We start from the raw sequence: 21,776 nt of genomic DNA on the forward strand, positions 1-21,776 counted from the left end.
TTTAATATGATTCATTCCCCTGCTCCCCTCTGCAGCGGGCTTTCAGTGTAGAGACAGGACTTCACCACCCCCCTTCCCCTCTCCTCTAGTGCTTGTCAAAATCAAGGGGCAAAGTGAACCCAAGTGCTGTTATAACATAAACAAAACACATGGTGGACCTGACAGGAAAACAGATGACAACGGGGAAGCTACATGACCCATGAGAACATCATGATGACAGGGCACCAGCTTCAAAATAGGTAACCTTCATTTATTAACGTGATGCGCAGCACAAATATCACAGATTTTTTGTTTTTTTTGTATTTTTGTTTTTTTTTGTCTTCGTTGCGTGGGTGTCTGCCCATGTGGCCCATGCCTAAATCTCCCATTGTATGAGAGTGCAAAGTCAAGATTAAACACAGCAAAACACTGAGAATTACGTACAGAGTAAAAACGAAGGAAACAAAATCAGAGAATAAATAGAATCAGGCAAAAACAGCTGAAAACCATAGCTTCTGCTCCTCACTCCTTACTGCTGTGTGCTCGGGTTGTGGGTGAACAGTGAGTGGCTCATTATCATTTAAAGGACCAGGTGCTGAAAGTGGCCATTCTGAAGAGGACTGTTTAGACGGGGAAGAGAGCTGCTGTGGGGCTTGTTCCTGTTGAAGTTGAAGCCTGGTAGAGCCAGAGCTAAACACACTGAACACGTCCTGTTTCACCCAGGGACAGAGAGTATTGACTGTGTATTGTTCTTACCTTCCTCATGGATGCTCCTGCTTGTCTGTCCCCTGCAGAACTGGCATACCTGAGGAGGAGGAATACAGATATAATAATTTAAAAATGGGCATAAACAAGAAGAAGTATGACTTAAAGTGAAGAAAGAAAAATGTCATGACATTGTGCTAAAGTTCTTCTGGTGGGCAGCTGTCATCTCCACTATCTCAGATCCTCTTCCCACCACTGCCTACAGATCTCTCCTCCTCCACCATCTCAGTGCAGAGCTAGTAACCCTTAAAGGTGACATGCTAAGCTTCCTCTCTCTCTGCTCATGGCAGAAAAACAGCAAAGAGAGCCCTCCAAACATTAAAATCATGAAAAGAGCTAATGACATGAAAGTAAACACAGACCAAATCGTTATAAAACAAATTCATATAAAAGAAAACGTAAAAAATACAGACATAAACTTCAGCCACATTCAAACAACAGTCATTTTTTTCTTCAAACATACCTTGACTGAAACAAACCAGAGAGATCTGCAGTTCCCCACAATCATAGACTTTCCATTTAAGCCACATCTATGTGCATTTATACACAGATGAGCCATTAAATTAAAACTACCTCTTTGTTTCTCCACTCACTGTTCACTTTCTCAGCTCCACTGACCACACAGGTCACGCTGTAGCTCTACATTTCTAGGCTGTAGTCCATCTGTTGTTCTCCATACATCTTAAGTATTCATACAATGCTCAGGACCTCCACAGAGCAGGTATGATTTGGGTGGAGGATTATTCTCAGGGTGGCAGAGTAACTGACTTTGTGGTTGTGTTTGTGTGTTTTGAGCTAGTGCCAGTCTCTCTCTCTCTCTCTCTCTCTCTCTCTCTCTCTCTCTCTTTCTCTCTCTCTCTAGTCCAATGTCATGTCACACACATAAATATATATATATATATATATACCTACATATAATGCAGATATAACATATATACATGCACATATACAACATATAAAGTATAATATAATATATAATGTATCCCTCTCTATTTCTAACTATCTCTCCTTCTCTCTCTGTGGGTAAGGTGTGGTGTAAAGGATGTTACAATTACCCTATTTTACTCTCAGATATACCTCACTAGCCACAGTGTAGCATGAGGTGAGCAGAAACTAAACGTGCACAGGATGTGTGTTTATGTGTGTGTGTGTGTGTGTGTGTGTGTGTGTGTGTGTGTGTGTGTGTGCACCTTCTGAAAAAGCAAATGCTCTTTGTATTTCAATGTGGAAAAAAAAGTTTATATGTGTTGTAAACAGTTACCATGTGTTTTTTTATATGTGTGTGAGAAAGAGAGAGAGAGAGAGAGAAAGAGAGGTTTACTGTTTAATAAAGGAAACATGATATGGTGCAGATTTTCTGTGAAACATTTTTAACAGCTCTAATACCATTGACACAATCTGATTCTGAACAAAATTTACCATTAAACACACACAAACATTCGAGTACAGTGGCAAATCTCTTTACATAAAGGTCAGGTCAGGACTGTGTTGGCTGATGGTAAAATCACTACATTTATTTATATTTTATTTTAAAATATTTTTTAAACTTTAATAATCATAGCATACAACCTTCTTCTTTTAATATCTAAGCCCTTGAAACAAAAAATTGTATATGTGATTTTTTTTTTCTGAAAACCTCTTAAGCCTGAAACGACTTTGTTTAATATCCTCTCTTTAAAATAAAGCAATCACTAAAGAATTACTGCTGTTTATTAGGTTCTATTTATCCACTTAAACACATTTACCTCCACATGTAAGATTGGACAAGTGAGCAGTGCTCAAATTACAATTAAAAACGGTTGGAATAAGGTTCTTCTTTGCAAGTGTTATCAGTTATCACTGAGTTAGCCATAAGAACATTCACTGAAATCTACTGTATGTAATCCAGAAGTAGTAGGTCCTGTTTACTGTAAATGATCTTCTAATTAACCGTACAGCTCAAAACAGCTCTTAACATGAAATTGTAAATCAAAAAATAGAGCTTACTCACCTTTCAGTGTCGGCCCGGAGTGTGTCTGAGGCCCTCTGGTAGGAAGAATGAGAGAGAGAAAGAGAGAGAGAGAGAAAGAAAGAAAGACCGTGGGTTGGGTCGTTGGGGGTGTGTGGGAAAGAGAACGAGAGAGACAGAAAAAGAGTAGAGAGAGAGAGACAGAGACAGAGAGAGAGAGAGAGAGAGAGAGAGAGAGAGTGGGTAAGGGTAATTTCCTGTTCAAAGTATTGAACTGAAAGTTCACTTTAACCATGTGTATAGGTTAGGTGGTATCGGTGTGTGTGTGTGTGTGTGTGTGTTTGTGTGTGTGTGTGTGTGCATGTCCTATAACAGCACTACCAACAAATGGGATGAAGTTTACACCACAAAAACAGATGCATAACTTAGAGGCCCACACAGATATATATCTCTGAGACTGTTATCTAATGGCATGCACACACACACAAATGAGTTAAGAGTTAGTACATAATCCTCAATGAACTGTTGATGAAAATATATTAATTATTTATTAATTATTGTTTATATAAATCACTTCTTCAAAATGAATTCTTTTTGGGTCTTTTTCAAGCAAATTTGTGACATCAAATGGTGTGTTTTAAAAGTGTTTTAAGATTTGTGTGTTGTCTGTGGTAGACTGTTGTAGATAGACTAACATGGTTGTGTGTGTGTGTGTGTGTGTGTGTGTATGTGTGTTTATATAGTAGTGTAGTGTCTGTAGTGTGTGCAGTAATGATGATCAGTGTTTATGCAGTGGGTGTGAATTCACGTGTTAGTAAGGTTGATGAGTAGTGTGTGTAGGCTTGGTAGTGTGATGTGTGGTAAAATGGTTGGTGTGTGTCTGTGTGTACTGTGTATTGACTCATCTGTTAGTGTGGTTGATGATTAGTGTGTGTGTGTGTGTATTGTGTAGAGCAGGGGTGTCAATACAAATTCACATAGGGCCTGTGTGGGTGCAGGTTTTCTTTCCAACAAAGCAGCAGTAACATTACTTTCCACATGTTTTTAATTAATGGATGTTATCAATAGACCTTAAGGCTTCTGCATAGTTGAAAGGAAAACCTGTACCCACACCAGCCCTCTGTGGATTTGGTTTGACACCCCTGGTGTAGAGACTCACATGGTAGTGTGGCATGGTGTTGGAGTCAGGCACTGGGAAAGGCAGCCCATCTGGGGGTCCTGAGTCCAGCCGCACGGGTGGGACCAGCATTGAGGGACTGATGGGAAAGCTGGGGCTACTGGGATTGCGGCTCTTCTTCCTGGTCCTCCGGCCCGTGTCACGCTGTGAAAACTCCGCCTCTTCCTGTAGAACCAGGATCCTGTCATCACTCAGGAACCGCAAGAGGGAGGAGTCAGAATCTTTGAGAGAAAGAGAGAGAGAGAAAGAGAGAGAGAGAGAGAGAGAGAGAGAGAGTTCTTATTGTGTGTGTGTGTTTCATGCTGTAATAACTTAACCATCTCTTTATAAGATTATTACATAAATATGGCACATATGAGACACTGTATGCCACAACATTCTAAGACTGTAAAGATGTGTGTGTGTTTTTGTTTGTGTGCATGTTTAGTGTGTGTGTGCGTGTATGTATGTTTGTGTGTGTCGGCGGCTGTGTGTGTGTGTGAGGAAGAGAGAGAGACATTAGTTTCCTAATGTGGTTTGCTTGGTGCTATATTTGGATCTCTCAGTTTCCCACTCAATCTCAACTGAAGTCTGTTTCCACACAGCTGAAATCAACAAGAATCAGCTAATTCTACACACACACATCTCCATGGCATAACTTCTCTTTCCCAGAAATAAAACACATTAGAGTAAGTGGTTATAGGTGAAAGATCCTACAACAAGATAATCATCCGCAGACCATGAGGAAACTCTAGAGATGAGTGTGAACATGCTGCACTTTATAGGAAGCATGTGATTTATTTCAAAACACATTGTTTTCAATATTTCTCACCTGAAAAAAACTAAAAAGTTTCTTGGAAAGCATCAAAGGAGTTATGGTAGGATAGACTGAGACATTAGCACTGAAATGACTAAAGTAAAGTAAAGTAGACACCTCTGCTTCCTCGCTTGTACACCCCAGATTCCTGAGGCTCTGTAAGCCACTCCGTTGCCATGGAGACTTGCCTTGGATCACCTGAGGGAGATACAACACTGTGAGTTCGTGTTTCAGCATAAAGGGTGTATTAATTTATTATAAACAATTCAAAAGCATTATACATGACCATTTTAATGACCGTCTGTCACTTAAAAAGCAAGCATTTTCCCTTAAACGTGATATGTAGTATGAACCTGAAAGAATTCTCCACATTCATATGTAAACCTGATCTAAAATAACATAAACAACATGTGTTTCTGTCAAGACACTTGAGGCCGACCCACCACTTCTTTACAAACTGCTTCTAACAGAACATCACTGAATAGCTTAACACTTCTGAGGAGAACACATACTGCCCACATCTGTCACATCAGCTAGCACTGTGAGACGTGGGGGGTGGGGCTATCTTACCCACCCAGAGAGTGAGACCAAGGACTCCTCACCTTAGTGGGGTATCGACAAGAAATGTTAGAACTCCGGCTCTCTTGATGACAGGGCTAATTCTTTGACGGCAGTGTTTGGATTTTGGTAAATATATTCATTCATTCATTGTCTGTGAACACTTATCCAGTTCAGGGGATACATAATGCAATATTCATTCATTCATCCATTATCTGTAACCGCTTATCCAATTCAGGGTCACGGTGGGTCCAGAGCCTACCTGGAATCATTGGACGCAAGGTGGGAATACACCCTGGAGGGGGCGCCAGTCCTTCACAGGGCAACACACACACACACACACACACACATTCACTCACACCTACGGACACTTTTGAGTCGCCAATCCACCTACCAACGTGTGTTTTTGGACTATGGGAGGAAACCGGAGCACCCGGAAGAAACCCACACAGACACGGGGAGAACACACCAACTCCTCACAGACAGTCACCCGGAGCGGGAATCGAACCCACAACCTCCAGGTCCCTGGAGCTGTGTGACTGCGACACTACCTGCTATTTATATTCTATATATATATATATAATTTAAGTAAAATATTATGTAAAATAGTGACATAAGCTGTTCAAATATATGTTAAGGTCTGTAACCAAGACTCTAACACTACGGGCTGTGTGTATCTGAGTTAATTAGTATACATACTTCGTGTGGGGGTCCGGTCTCTACGGCGTATCCCAGGATTCCTGCTTGTTTCATCCTCCAGCAGAGGGAAATGATGCACTCCGAGCCCCTCCTGATCCATATAGAACCCTGGAGACTCTGAACCGAACACTCCGAAACCCACCCGCTCAGAATCATCCTCCCTGAGTGAGAGAAAGAGAGAGAGAGAAAGAGGGCACTGAGAAAGAGAGGTGGAGTAACGCATAGCTATATATATATATTTTTAAGATCTCCCCATTTCCTGTCTTAGACGTTCGTTAACACATTCAGTGCTGTTCCAGTGTGGACTGTTTATTTATTAAGAGCTTCTATCCAGCTCCACATCCTTTCAGACCCATATACTTGAGCTGTTCTTCTCACAGTTCAAGCATGGACACAGAGCTGTGGATGTGTTCAGGTCTGAAGCAGGTTCAAGCAGTAGAGCTGCATGAACCTCTCACAGCAGAAAGCTTCTTTATAAGCTGTTTATTTTGTGTGTGTGTGTGTGTGTATGTGTGTGTGTGTGTGTGTGTACCTGTGTCCGTATGCTGGAGACAGTATGAAAACATCATGTCCGGAAGGTGTGTCCAGACCAGGTGAGATCCCCAGAGACCCCAGAGTACTGGGTGGTGTTGGAGACTCACTACATGGACTGGTAGAGAGCGGCTGTAATTCAAACAAATGCGCACACACACACACACACACACACACACACACACACACAAACACACACACAGAGGAAAACATTACAAATAAATCAGCAATAGTTTTTTTCTCGACTTATCAGCTCAGTGCTGCCCCCAGAGGGGATTCACCATAAAATCAAACTGGAGTCTGCACCAGTCTCTCTCTCTCTCTCTCTCTCTCTCTCTCTCTCTCTCTCTCTCTCTCTCTCTCTCTCTCTCTCTCTCTCTCACACACACACACACACACACACACACACACACACAGACACAGCCCTTGAGCTGAAGTATAGGAACAGAACAGAAGTATAGGAGCAACAGTGAACATTTAGATCAGACTTCCAGCATCCAGGGAGTACAGCATAGCAACAAGCATACCTAGCAACATGAGCATCCCTAGCAACAAATAAATACTTTAAGCTGTATACCTTATTTCGCATAAAAACATATATGTCTGTATTTTTTTTCTGAAACTACACCACATGACTGAAAACTAAGTGTTATGACATGCTTGAGAAAAAAGTCCTTGTCCTATTTTTTGTGTGTGGTGTCCAGCTTCAAAGAAGGCTAGAGCAATATAGGCTGAATGCTCTTTTTTGAACAATTCACTAACCTTTACAAAGGCTTTACAAAGGCTAATGAATATATATAAATATTTTCATTCATCCATTATCTGTAACCGCTTATCCAATTCAGGGTTGCGGTGGTTCCAGAGCCTACCTGGAATCATTGGGCACAAGGCAGGAATACACCCTGGAGGGCCCTTCACAGGGCAACACAGACACACACACACATTCACTCATGCACTCATGCACTCACACCTACGGACACTTTTGTGTTGCCAATCCACCTGCAATGTGTGGACTGTGGGAGGAAACCAGAGCACCCGGAGGAAACCCACGCGGACACGGGGAGAACACACCACCCTCCTCACAGACAGTCACCCGGAGCGGGAATCGAACCCACATCCTCCAGGCCCCTGGAGCTGTGTGACTGCAACACTACCTGCTGCGCCACCGTGCCGCCCTTTATATAAATATTTGAATTATATAATTAACAGAATTAAAGTATCATATTGAAGTATCATATTGCATGAGGTTTAATGCTTAGAATTTTAAACCCAGTTCAGAGGCCCTTAAAAAACCTCAGAATCCTTCAGCTCATATTTACTGAGTCTGCTGATCATCTTGAACAGGTGCACACACACACATACGCACACACACACACACACACACTCAGACACACACACCCTTACTATGCGTCGTGACTCCGATGATGCTGACACACGTGAACCTACTTCTGTCTGTCGGAGATGTGTAACCACGGCAACTACAGAACTCAAGGAGTCATGGCAACAAGGCAAGAAGTAATACACACATACACACACACACACATTTATACATATATATGCAAACTAGGGATACACTGATCCGACTTTTTCAGTTTCGATGCTGATACATAAACTCTTCGTATTGGTTGATACCCCATACCAATCAGATAACATTATTGAATTAATAAACCATATACCAGACCATATGAGAGAGACTTAAGACATAAGAATTAACTTAAACATAACTAGCAAAAATATTAACAAAATAAAATATCTAATAATATCTAAAATATTTGATAATAGATATAAATATACTGAAAGACTATTTATTTGTCACTAAAATGAACAACTGAGCAGGAACTTGGCACAGCATTCATATTCAAAATAAAAAAGGAGTCAGGCTTCTCAAAATATATTGAAATGTTTCAGTCAAAAATGAAAATACGCAGCTTCACTTTGTCAAACATACGAACAGTAATCAATCTTATTTTTAAATAAATAGTGTAAACAGAAATCCAAAATAAAATCTACCATCTGAACCTGAGAAAAAACAAATACAATAAGTGAAATACAATCAGTAATCCAACATTGCAAACATGCAAACATTTAGTGCAATTCAAAATAAATAATGTAGCAGCTAAAAATGATAAAAAAAAGTTTAGCTTATATAATATGAATTGAAAGTGAATGGATCTGTCCCATGGATCAGCCTATTTATCCAATACCTGATCCAGATAATTTTGTTAATATCATGACCAATATCCGATCCTTATATCGGATCGGTGCCTCCCTAATGCAAGCACGCATCACATGCACATGTACTGGAAAAAAAACAGGTACAAATATACACATTTAAAACACACCTGCCCAAATTACACACACATACACACACATACACACACACACACACACACACACACACACACACATACACACCTGAAGGGCGAGGGGCTTCCAGCGTGTGTTCTTAAGCAGCCCAGGGGTGGAGCCTAGGGTGTTCTGTGGCCGTTTCTTAAGTGTGAGGATGACTCCGCTCGGATCTTCACGAAGAGAATTCACCAGATTCTTTAACTGCCATCCAACCTGAGAGAGAGAGAAAGAGAGAGAGCAAGAGAGAGAGAGAGAGAGAGAGAGAGAGAGAGCAAGAGAGAGGAAGAGAGAAACATCAGAAAGAGAGAAAGAGATGAAAAAGAGAGAGCAAGAGAGAGACAAAGTGGTAGAGATAGAGACAGAGAGTGATAGAGAAGAGAAGAGAGAGAGATACAGAGAGTGAGAAATGAGTCTAATAAGAGGTACAGGAAATTCAAATGAAACAGAAAGCAGTGAATTCTCTTTGATCTGAAACAATATGAAAACATGATATGAGTTTTACTTTATGAACTTTATAGTTTTGTGGGGTTTTTTTTGTTTTTGTTTGTTAAAGATGTCCTCTTTCCAGATTTGATGGCTGCGACCCATTCCCACAAAAAGCTTGGGCAGGAGCACGTTTACCACTCTGTTACATCAGCTCTTCTTTTTTCATCATATAATCATTGAATTCTCTTTTGGGGACTGAAGACACATGCACAAACACACACACACACACACACACACACAAACACAAAATGAAGATAAAACTCAGGAATTCTTTGGGCATCGCTCCACTGTCCAACCCAGTGTGGTATGTTCTCCCTGTGTCTGTGTGAGTTTCCTCGGGGTGCTACAGCTTCCCAGCTCCCAACATTTTTGAAAAACTGTCTGATTTTTTTTTCCAAATGTTAACCAAACCAAACAGTCCTGAAAACCCACCAAAAGACTCTTCTCTTCTAACACTGTTGAGGTGGTGTTCAAGTCAGAGCTCTTGCAAACACAGGACCATACTCCACACTCCTTTGATTCAAATGGCATCACTCCTCGCAGCAAACAGAACGGCCAGCAGTCAGACACGACATAACAGTCCCAGTGGATGGTGTGGTTTTGAGGGGATTATTTCCTGAACTCACAGGATTAACCAGGAGCTGGAGAAGGAGCCAAGAGCAAGCCACCACCTGGCGACAAGCTACAGTAGGATTTTCTGTGATTATCGTGTTCGTTCCTGTTGGTTTTTGTTTATTTTTGTTCTGTTGGGTTGTTTGTTGTATGGCAGGCTGGTGATCAGTCCAATACGGGACGCTTTCTCCTCACTTTTTTGAATTCAGCTGGTTTTGCTGTTGTGTAACACTGCAGTGTTGTCAGGGTATTGATTAAATAAGAGTGTGAGAGGAGGGGTGAGGGAGTGAGAATGATGGGAGAGAGAAAGAGTGGAATAGAATGATAGAAAATAAGAAAAAGACAGAGGAACAGAAAGAGAAGAATACCAGGAGAGGAAGCGTGGAAAGAGGCAGGTAGTAAGTGATTAGAGAGAGAGAGAGAGAGAGAGAGAGAGAGTGTATAGCTCCTCACCCACTCACACACGACTGAGTCCATTTTCTAATCGATGGCAGTACAACGCCCCGGGGCACTGTGGGTAAATGGGGTCTCTGATACAGACTCTCGTTTTCCATCTGATCGCTCGTCTAAGAATAGCAGCAATCACTTTATCGAAATCAGTTTAAAAGCTTTGCTGTGGGTGCTCCCACGCGTGATGTACAGTTTACTTTTCACCAAGGTGGCTATTTCAAGTCTCTTTGTCGTTGACCCTGTTTACACATACTGGTTTTAAAAGCCCAGTGTGTGGATTGCATCCTGATTTTAACCACAAACATTTACACTGGATGCTCAAAAGCTCTTATCCATTCCCTATGAAATCTGATTACTGTGTTGGACAAATCCATTTTGTCCAAAACTTTTCGTCAACAACCCTGGTGGATTCATGTGTGTTGAGTAGCAGGATTGTATCTGGATAGAGATTATCCACATAAACACAGATGTAAACACATCCTAGACTCATTTAAACCTCATTTCCTCCGACCACTTCAGCAGGGGGTCTGAGACACACTGTAGCCAGATGTTATGGAAGTGTAAAAAAAATCCATCCCTCCAAATCCCCCCTGCAATAATGTACACCACAGTAATCCATGGCAATGATGGAGGGCACACACAGTGGGTCCCTAGACAAAACATAGAGATAATTTGCATTTAACACTGGCCACAGCCGCTTTTGACCCATAGTGTAAATACATGTGGTTAAAATCCCTTCAGAAATCAGTCCACACATGAGTCTTATCAAACCCCCAGGTGGGAATAAGGACTGTGTTATGTCTGTGTTGGTTTAACACATAATATCTCAGATGTTTTGATGCACAGATTAATCAAAAACATCTCCACCACCCTTTGACACACAGCTTGGGGGCAGCTAACACAGGAGTCAGCTGATGTGAGATCAGGGGAGTCTACACTCTCCTCCAATGAGTTAAATTCTCCAGTGGTGTCCCATTAGTGGCAGTGTGAAAAGAGGCTGTGGTTGACTCTTCTACGAGGAATCGCATGATTATCCTCATCCTCATCCTCATCCTCACCCTCCCTGTGCAGGTAGCACTATGTTTCCCTCATTCTGAATAATTTTTTAACGGTAGGTGCTGAAAAAAATGTACATTTTCATTCGCATCAGAGACGCAGGATTCGTGCGTATTATAAATGATCTCTGTCTCTGTCAAATACCTTTAACAGTGTGAAGCCACACTCCCCTCTTTACATTATTATAAAACACTCTGAACAAAGAGGAAGAAAACTGCACTGTACCTCTACACGTCCTGAATATTAATAAAGAATAAAGCCATTATGATCTGAAACACACACACATACACAAATACCCACAAGCACACACACACACAGATACGCACCACAGTCTGGTGGTTCACCTGAATGACCTCATCACCAGCATGAATCTTCTTACACAGATCAGCAGGAGACTGAGAGAGAGAGAGAGAGAGAGAGAGAGAGAGAAATTGAAGAGCAAAGACAGTTAATAGTATGCTGAAATGTGTATATTTCTGCTTAAATTCTCTCTGATACAAAGCACAAGAAAACAGCAACATCACAAAAAGCACTATAACGAAAAAGGACAATGTGTTTGATGCAAGGCACTAAATAGCACCCTCTTGTGAAGCAGTTTCTAAAAGGGTGTGAGTGAGTGAGTGAGTGAGTGAGTGAGTGAGAGAGTTACAAGCCAGCCCCATGAGGAGCTTCACATCTTATAAAAAGCATTGTTTCATTACAAATTTAAACTCACATTCTCTGTCGTTCCTGTTATCACATGGAGCCCATCATAAGTGGACTTAATATACATCCCCTGAGAGAGAGAGAGAGAGAGAGAGAGAGAGAGAACGAGAGAGAGCAAAAAATATCAATCTTTTATCTTTGTCAGATAATAGATTTATCTATATATATTTGTGGGAGGCACAGTGGCGCAGCAGGAAGCGTCTCAGTCACACAGCTCCAGGGGCCTGGAGGTTGTGAGTTCAAGTCCTGCTCCGGGTTAATGTCTGTGTGTTGTCTCTGTGGGTTTCCTCCGGGTACTCCGGTTTCCTCCCATGGTCCTAAAAACATATGTTGGTAGCTGGATTGGTGACTCAAAAGTGTCTATAGGTGTGAGTGTGTGTCACCATGCAAAGGACTGGAGTACACTCCAGGGTGTGTTTCTCCGTTGATGAATGAATATATATATTTGTACATTATTTTTGGATGTAACAAGAGTTCAGTCAGTTGTAAAATATGGAAAATCCCCATCATCTCCTGGTGTAACATGTCGATCATTAATGTGACACAGGACAAATCTGCATTTTCATATGAAAGGTGCTAAACAAATAAAGTTTAATAATATTCATTCAGCAGTTCATTGTCTGTAACTGCTTATTCAGTTCAGGGTTGCGGTGGGTCCGGAGCCTACATCGAATCACTGTGTGCAAGGCATGAGGAAACCCACGCTGACACAGGGAGAACACACCAAATTGACAGTCACCAGAGCGGGGCAACCCCAGGACCCTGTGTGACAGCGACAATACCTGTTGCACCACTGTGCCGCCCGATAATTATTATTATTATTATTATTATTATTATTATTATTATTATTATTATTATTGTATTGTTGCTTTCATTGGAAAGAAACTATAAAAAATGAACTGTAAAATACAAATATCTTATAGCTGCTCTTGTTTTTGTGTTGTTGCTGTGATTTACTCACGAGGCCTTCGTTGGGCATGACATTAGTCAGGTGAACCACTTCCAGGTGAGCGGACTGTGACACCAGCGAATCAGACGAGAGAGAAATTATGTGCTCACAGATACCAGACAGAGTCTTACACTGAGAGAGGGAGGGAGAGAGATAAATATTTATTAAAACATTATTATATATGTGTGTATATGTATATATATATATATATATATATATATATATATATATGGGCCAATCACATTCATGGGGAGGAGTTAGAACAAATAGCACAGTGATTAGGACTAATGAGAATCAGGAGAGGATTCTATTCAGAAAGTATTGCACTCTACACTGAGAGAACTAAAACCACTATCTCTGTGTGTGTGTGTGTGAGTGAGTTTGTTTGTGTGTGGTGTGTGTGGGGTGGGTGTGAGTGGGTGAGTGTGTTTGTGTGTGTTTATGTGTTGTAGAGACACTCACCACATGCAGAATCTTATTCTCCGTTTCGTACACAGTACAATCCTGTAAAAATATTCATTATATTAAATACATTATGCAAAATATTAATATTTTAACATACAGCTTTTTACATTGAAATATGAGTGTTTATGTTTTGCAAGCTCTTAAGACACGTGTCTGCTCTTCATTACACAAAGACAAACAAACTGAGCATCTAGAATCCAATGGCAACACTGAACAAACAGACACACAAATACACACACTAAGACACATACACACACGCACATACACACACCTGTTGCACTATGGTGGTTAACTCGAGACACAGTTGGACAATGTTGTTCTTCAGCACCGAATACTCAGTGACACTGACAAACGGAGACCTGCAAACAGAACACACACACACACACACACACACACACACACACACACAGGTAAGTGTCCACATTAAATGTAACACTTCCACACAATCATAAACTATGCATTTATGTCCTTATTTGTGATTAACACTCATAGCTTATAACTGCAAATGTTCTTAAAACTTCAAGCAAAATGGTGTACAATTAAATCCATCAACACCCAAAATACATCAATCAGCCACAAGATTAAAACAGACTATGTGAGTATAACACAGATTTTCTGGTTACAATGCCCCCTGTGGAAGGTGGGGGAGATATATCAGGCAGTGAGTGATGAAGCTGATGTTGAAGCAGGAGAAATGGTCAGAGTAAGGATTTGAGGGCCACACTGCGATGGTCATAATGTTTCGGTCAGTCTCTAGAACTCTGAAAAAACTCAGACTCCAGAACCTAGGTCTGTGGGGTGTGCAGTGGTCAGTACCAGCCCAAAGTGGTCCGAGGAAGGACGAGCAATGAGTGGCGACCTGGTCCTGGCCCTGACTCTCACTGAGGGTGGAGGAAGTGAAGGAGAGTCTGTCTGGTCCAGTCCCACAGAGAAGCTACAGCAACACACACTTCTGAAAGAGTTAATGCTGCTCTGATAGAACCAGGTCAGAACACACACTGCTGAAAGAGTCAACGCTGCTCTGATGCTGGTCAGAACCCACAGGTCAGCACAGCTGGCGGTGGATGAGACTGAATGACCACAATGACTCCTTTACTCCCCTCCACCATGTATTTCTTTGGACCAATTTTGATAGCTACTAACTCCTGTTTTTTCAGACTGAATCAGATACAACATTAGGATATTATTTACTAGACCTTTTTATATTGAGTGGTCAAATTTGATGCATTATTTATCAAAAACCAAGATGCGCCTTGTACTGAAACCCACCATCACAGAGAGCAAGAACTGCTGCCTTTTATCTGTAAAAGTGGCACAGTTGTAGTGTAGAATGGATGAATGTGGACATGTCCTTGTATGGCCTTGTCGTTTGACTCTTCAAGAAAGTAGTTCTCATAAATGAGTTCCAGGATTGTGTAATTTATGTCTTTACATGAGCTGAGGCCTTGGTGTGACTGCAGACAACAATACACACAGAGGCACACATACACACACACATACACACACACACGAGATGGAAAGAATGAAAGAGGTCCGCTCTTCTGCCTCAAGGAGGTGTTAGAAAGCGAGATGATGAGCTGATCTTTAAATCATTGTGAAATGGAAATGGGAATGCATTTTAAGTGATGTATTACTGTGTGAAACAGGACATTGAGGCGGGACATGATTTTATCCTTCAAGATTTGACTGGATATAGAGTGTAAGTTTCAAAATAAATCTTAATATTAAAAAGTTTTCCATAGCCAGAGGCTCTCGCTGAGGTCCTCACATATCAGAATGTGTTTTAGTGAAGAGAGTGAAGAGAAGAAAATCATTAATCTGTGCTTAAACTTAATAAAGTAGCAAGAGGTCACATGGCTCAATAAATTCTACTTATTCTGATGTAAGATGTGTACCAACAAGATAAACCAGCTCTATTTTGAGTTCAGGTTGACTCTACAATAGCCCCATCTGAACAGTGCACTTGACATACACCTGTTTCTACGGAGCTGGCTTGTTCCATATGTCTGTTCTGTCTAAACATAGGGCAGTTCAGTTCAGCGTGTGGGCTGTTAGCATTGCTATATGTGATAAGTGTCAATACTCATCAGTATACATCAATACACATCAATACTGTCATTCAGCCCTGCTGTCTGACACACAAACCTGTTTAATAGGAAATAATGTAGTTCAATCTGGTTCCATCTGTTCACTTTGATTCAGCAGAGGATACTTCAACTCAGCTCAGATGTCAATCACGAAGTTTAGTTCTGTTTACTATTAGTTAAACTGGATCTGATTCTAGACCCAGTTTCACCAGCCTTAGTTTGATCAAATGCCTAGAAAACTTGAGGCCCAAATTTGGTTTATTTGAATCGGTTCTGTTTTTCACAGAAAAAAAACAGAAGCCAAGCACTGAATATCAACCCCCTTGTGAAGCAGCTCTTAAACAACAGTGAGTAAGTGAGTTACAAGACAGTTCCACAAGGAGCACTGCATCTAAAACCTAATGCTGTAAATTTACTGTGACATTGCTGCCATTGGGCAGGGCATCTAACCCCCAAAGCCCTCCCCAGGCGCCAAGGTTGTTGGCAACCTGCTGGCTTTGTCGTGTGTATGCTCCCTGCCCCAAGCATGTGTGAAGAATTGCTTACTTGTGTCTGTTTGTGTGTTCACTACAACAGATGGGTTCAATGCAGAGAAGAGAGTTATTCATATTTTTATTTCGTTTCTGTATCGTTTGATCTTTCCAACTATGTTTGGTCAGTTTAACTATCAGAGTAAATTTACCTGTCCAGCCAGGCCAGCAGGTTCTTGGCTGCTCCGATCAGGTCCACCACAGAAGTGAGGAAGTCATTGGGGAGTCGTCTGGACACTCGTCCATCATAGTGGCCCCCTCGGCGCCTCCCTATGATGAAGTTCTGCAGGTTTTTGGCCGAAGCGTTGAGCTTGTGAGAGAGGGAGCGTAGATTTTCCGTCTCAAGGCCATAATTCTGAAAAAATATAATTCTGAGATAAACGTGATGTATAAAAACAATAATAAAGATGTGTTTCTGTGTGAACGGAGACTGTAAGAAGTATTGGGTGCACTGTGTTGCTCTTGTCAGGAGGCAGTGGTTTCACTGCATTCATTTTTAAGTGTAATTTAAGTAACACTAGGAATGAAAGTTCCTAGTGAGAAAAAATGAAAGTTTCAAAATTATTGTACTGCTGCACTGAGCTGTTACAGGAAGAAAAGAACTTCCTCTGTTGTTGCTACTTCTGTCTCAGCACTGCAGAAACTGCACTATGTAAATTTTGGTGGAGAGTAGGAAACCTCCACCCATCCGTTCCCACTCTCCCGATTTCAGGACTGTGCCGTAAAAGTTAATTGCACTCTGCAATTCTAGGGGGAGCCCAAGAGCAAAAAATCACTGAATCAAAACTTCTCTTCAAACACTAAAGACATTTTAGCCGTTTCTTTGGTTAGGTCAAGGAAACACATTAATGGACGGACTCACAGACTCATGATGATTAGACAGACTAACACTTAGGCCATCTGGACAACACATTATTTTTTAATAAAAAACAGAAAGAATCACTCTAATCACTGTCAGGTCAAATATTTTAATTTATTTCATTAACATGAACCATCTCATCGTTCGTGTGTTTCCTACAATTAACTAAAAAAACACAAAAAAAAATACACACAGACATATTTACTTCTGTGGCCGTATGGTGTATGAAATATAAAACAAATTGGCATTAAGAAAAAAAAATAAAATCAGATAGAACCACACAGCAAACACCTAGGTTGTTTCTCCATAGGTGTTCTTGTGTGTTCTTACGTTCTTGCTTGACGTTATCTTCCACAGCTGAAGTACGTTCCAATACTCAAATGCCAAGAAAGGTTCAAGTACAGGATGTTGTTCACACTCCCTCCATAATAACGAGGATGCATCGGTTCATGACCAATGAGAACGACCTCAAACTTTCATCATTCACTGCGGTATCACAAATCTGCTTTTGTGAAGTCACTCCTCAAGAATGTTTTTCTAGAGCTCTAGTAAACGTGTGAACCTGGAACGGGCTCAAAATCAATTCACATGTTTGTGTTTGTGTATATGTGTGTGTGTTCTTGGCACTTTGCTAATTTAAGAAGATGCTCTAATATCCTTGACCACAGCACTAACACAGTTGTGGTTGTTATAGCAACCTGGGCAATGTCTCTCCTAATTAGCATAGTGTTCTATCCTTTAATCTGTTATTGATTTCTTTCTTTCATTCAGAATCCCTCGCATGCTCTCTCTCTCTCTCTCTCTCTCTCTCTATCTCTCCTTCACTCTCTCTATCTTTCTCAATCACTCTCTCTCTCTCTCTCTCTCATTCTCTTTCTCTCCCTCACTCTCTCACTTTCTCCCACCACTTCACTCTCTATTCTGTGTCTTTCTAACTCTTTCTCTTTCTGTCTTTGTCCTGAATCTGCAGAATCTGCCAATAAAAATGTGTAACAATATACAGAAATTACACACACACACACACACACAAACACAGACTTTTTTCTGGCTGTTTTTCTTGCGTGTTTCCTGCTGAGTGATAATCATACAGTGCAAATTGAACTGATTTTTTGCTGCAGTGTCATTTATACAAAGTAAACACATCATTATCACTTTCTAGAAAACATACAAATATATGTGCACACACACACACACACACAAATACACTATCATTCAAAACGTTTAGTGACTGTTTTATATATTAAATTATTTAAAAAAAACTAATGGCCCTCTACATATTGAACTGATTTATATTAAATATAAGACTGACTGAATATTTAGTCTATGGCTTTACATCTAATAGGTGAAACAGCGAGGTAGGTGTGACATGAAAGTCAGTGGCACGGGATTTAAAAAAAAGTTCCAGCAGCACTTCTGTGTTTGATCCACCTCCCAAACACATCAGCAAAATACACCATACCACTGTCACTGCAACTCTGAGAATGATCTGGCATCCAAGCAATACCGATTTTAACCCTGAAACAATGCACACACATGCTGTCACACCCATACACACAAACACACAGACACTTACCAGTGCACAGAGCAGGTCTACTGCTTCGAGGATGAGCTCCTGGTGGCCGATGCGAGTGACCCCTAGTTCCTCGAGTTCCTGGTGAGTGATATGCAGCAGCTGCTCGCCTGAGATCCGCTCACGCTCAAACGTCCGAACATACTGCAGCAGACAGTCATCCAAACCTGACACACAAACACACACACACACACACACATAAGGAGAGAGAAAGAAAGAAAGCGTCACTCACACTGACAGATAGATCACGCACACGCACTGCAATGCAATAGATCCCTGTATACCCATGTGGGAAAATCTCATTTTCACAGCACGCATTCCAGAAATCCAAGTCTACTGTATTTTACACACACACACACACACACACACACACAGACACACACACATGCACACACACATGTACACGCATTTACACAATGCCTCAATATAGCTTAGACCAAAGAATGCTGCCTTATTCGCACATCTGTGTGTGTGTGTGTGTGTGTGTGGGTGTGTGCGTGCATGCGTGTGTGCGTGCGTTGGTGTGTGTGTGGCTGTATGTGTGTCCTTCAGTTTTAATAGGCTCTCACGCTCATGGCTGCATCCAATCTGTTAGCATGCACTAGCTATCATGGCTCCCTGGCAACCATTTCTTAGTGATGCTGAGGTAAAGTTAAGCCCCATGCTATAGGAAGATAAAGTCTTCCATTTCCGCACACTAACACACACAAACACACTGTACCACAAGCACATACAGTTGCTGCTCGCTTGGAGATTGAGTTCAATTCATTTCTCAAACTGAGGGATTAGACTGAAGCTCTTCTGCAGCTTGCACTCCTCCAAGCCTTGATTCATCACCAGCAGTTTTTCCTGAACACTCCTCGCTCAGAGACCAATTAAAGAACAGTTCAGTCACAAATTAGATTTACACTGTCTTCCTCCTCCAGTCAACAAAGGCCCTTGGTGTCTGAGGGCATTTAGATTTGCACTTGAGCTACAAGGCTAATGGACGCCTGCACTGTGCTCACTGCCTGTCCATGTCATCTCACACACCTCAAACCGTGACACACTGCTCAATAATCTCATATAGCCTTTTCATGTGGTTCCTGACACTATGACATACTGTTATAAATAGAAACGGAGAAAAGCACCGACAAAATTCAGTTCTCAGTGGCTTTTACTGCTGTGCAAATGGGAATCATTTCAGACAACCAGGCCTATGCTTAAATACTGTAATTTATATTATGTTACACTAAAAAACTTAAATATTACTAAATACTAGGTGCATTACTTTAACACCTGTGATTTACATCCAGTGATTTCACACTAATCATGACCACGACTGAACTGTGATACAAACATATCCCGCTGCACGCTCATTCTAATAAGCTTTAGCTGAAATATCATAATATCCTGTAGGTTTACAAGGTCATTGTAGGTGAGCATACAGCAGGTTATGGCTAATTCACAGTACATTTGTGGTCCTGATTACCGCATAGCTCTATTCTCACCCACAACTCAAAAAAACCTACGAAGTCACTACTTCAACCTCATATAAACACAATCAGGCATATATAAATCTGCTATGAGTACTACTTGATTTGTTTTTTATTCCTAGAGCATTTACATTAAGTTTAAATGAAGCGTAAAATGTTTTTAATAAAATATTGCATATTGTGTTATGGTAAATGTTGTGGAATTTGAAATAATGCTTTTAAGTTTTTTCAGTTTACTTCAGTAGGAATGCAGGGAATATAGGGAATGATACCTTTTACAGGAACTCTTTGCACATTCTAAAAAAACCCTTAAGAATGAACGCCATCTCCCAGAGTTCACAACATCTGTGTGATCACACTTATTGTGTGAACATTTCACAATGAATAGACCAATAGAAATGCTTCAAAATTAATCTGAATAAAATCTGTTTATTTTAACTTTCATTAAGAGCTAAGAAGGTTTCTCTTTCTTCTGTAAAGTCACTATTTTAGATATACATGTTTTTCTTTGGACAGCCATGAAATGTAAGTGACCTGTATCTGTCTGTAATGTAAACGTATCTGTCCCAAAAATGGTACACTTGCACACATTGATAAATGTTTGCAGCTCTGTCCCAGATGGGTCTCTATAGCCATTTGGTCCTTAAATAACAGCTTCTACACCCAGGCACTGCGCAATATTTCTAAAACAAATCTGTTTATATTCAGCTCTCACCTGCATGGCTCCTTGTCTGGCATTCTGTGAGTTATGTTGGTGCAGAAGTCACAGTTTCATCACCTGCACAATGCACTATGTAAGCAGCAGAGAGTCGCTTGTAACACAACATGCACTTGCTGCCAGTTCTGACCAATGACCACAGCACTAAATGCATGCATACAGGCAAAAACATTCAACCTGAGCATTCACATTCATGTTGCATGGCCTTTAATTGTATATGTATTGGATCTAGTACCACATATAAACATTACTCAAATCTGATTTGAAAAGATCATATTTGACAGTTCACCACAGCCATAATAATATCACATTAAGACAAAGAATCATATTGATAATATGTTCTCAGCCTTTACATGATTTGAGGCAAGTCTGTGATTTAGTTTACAATGTAGGATAAGTTTATTTTAGCTACTGCACCATATTACTTGTTAAAGTAGCATAGCAATAATAGAGAAGGAAACTTCAGACACCCATTTCTTGTCCTGAGCACGTTCGAGTGTGCTAGAAATTTCTACAGCTGCCCTAAACAACCTCTAGATTCAAACCACTGGGGTACTGTGAGGCTATTGAGAGCTGAGTAATGTGTGTTAGAGAAAGGATACCAACAACTCCCTTCTGCTGTGGGACAGGGCACAAGAACTGCTGTTTTCAACTGCTGTCAGATCAGCGCTAAAGACAAACGTCTAGCAGCCTCCCACTGAGACAGATGAGTCACACACAGAGGAAACCCCTCACCATAAAACTTGTCCACACACACACACACACACACACACACACACACACCAGTAAAGATAGACATGCAAATAAACACAAAATACACACATACATATGTAAAACATGAGTATGAACCCAATTTCTTTCACACATACACTCTGTCACACACACACATTCAATGTAGACTCTGAGCATTATATACAATGCTAATGCTAAAGGTGAACAATGAGAGCATCAAAAAATGCATGGCATATATGTTGATGGTCGTCAAAATTTTATAGCATGGTTTCCTCTTAAT

The 21,776-nt window shown here is 40.8% G+C and overlaps 1 protein-coding gene across 1 annotated transcript in view; it reads right to left on the minus strand.

Moving 5' to 3' along the window:
- The window catches only part of si:ch211-26b3.4 (uncharacterized), a 32,613-nt gene extending 19,058 nt beyond the window's left edge, over positions 1-13,555 (minus strand). The window contains exons 1-11 of the mRNA XM_066659304.1: positions 13,523-13,555; positions 13,073-13,192; positions 12,122-12,181; positions 11,733-11,801; positions 8,869-9,015; positions 6,455-6,585; positions 5,923-6,083; positions 4,783-4,863; positions 3,852-4,090; positions 2,735-2,769; positions 736-784 (exon numbers count right to left, since the gene is read on the minus strand). Of these exons, the coding sequence (XP_066515401.1) occupies positions 736-784; positions 2,735-2,769; positions 3,852-4,090; positions 4,783-4,863; positions 5,923-6,083; positions 6,455-6,585; positions 8,869-9,015; positions 11,733-11,801; positions 12,122-12,181; positions 13,073-13,090 (990 nt within the window). The 5' untranslated portion in view covers positions 13,091-13,192; positions 13,523-13,555. The remainder of the gene's footprint in view (positions 1-735; positions 785-2,734; positions 2,770-3,851; positions 4,091-4,782; positions 4,864-5,922; positions 6,084-6,454; positions 6,586-8,868; positions 9,016-11,732; positions 11,802-12,121; positions 12,182-13,072; positions 13,193-13,522) is intronic.
- Between the last annotated feature and the right edge of the window lie 8,221 nt (positions 13,556-21,776).

This window comes from Hoplias malabaricus, chromosome 2 (assembly GCF_029633855.1).
Source record: "Hoplias malabaricus isolate fHopMal1 chromosome 2, fHopMal1.hap1, whole genome shotgun sequence".
Lineage (NCBI taxonomy): Eukaryota > Metazoa > Chordata > Actinopteri > Characiformes > Erythrinidae > Hoplias > Hoplias malabaricus.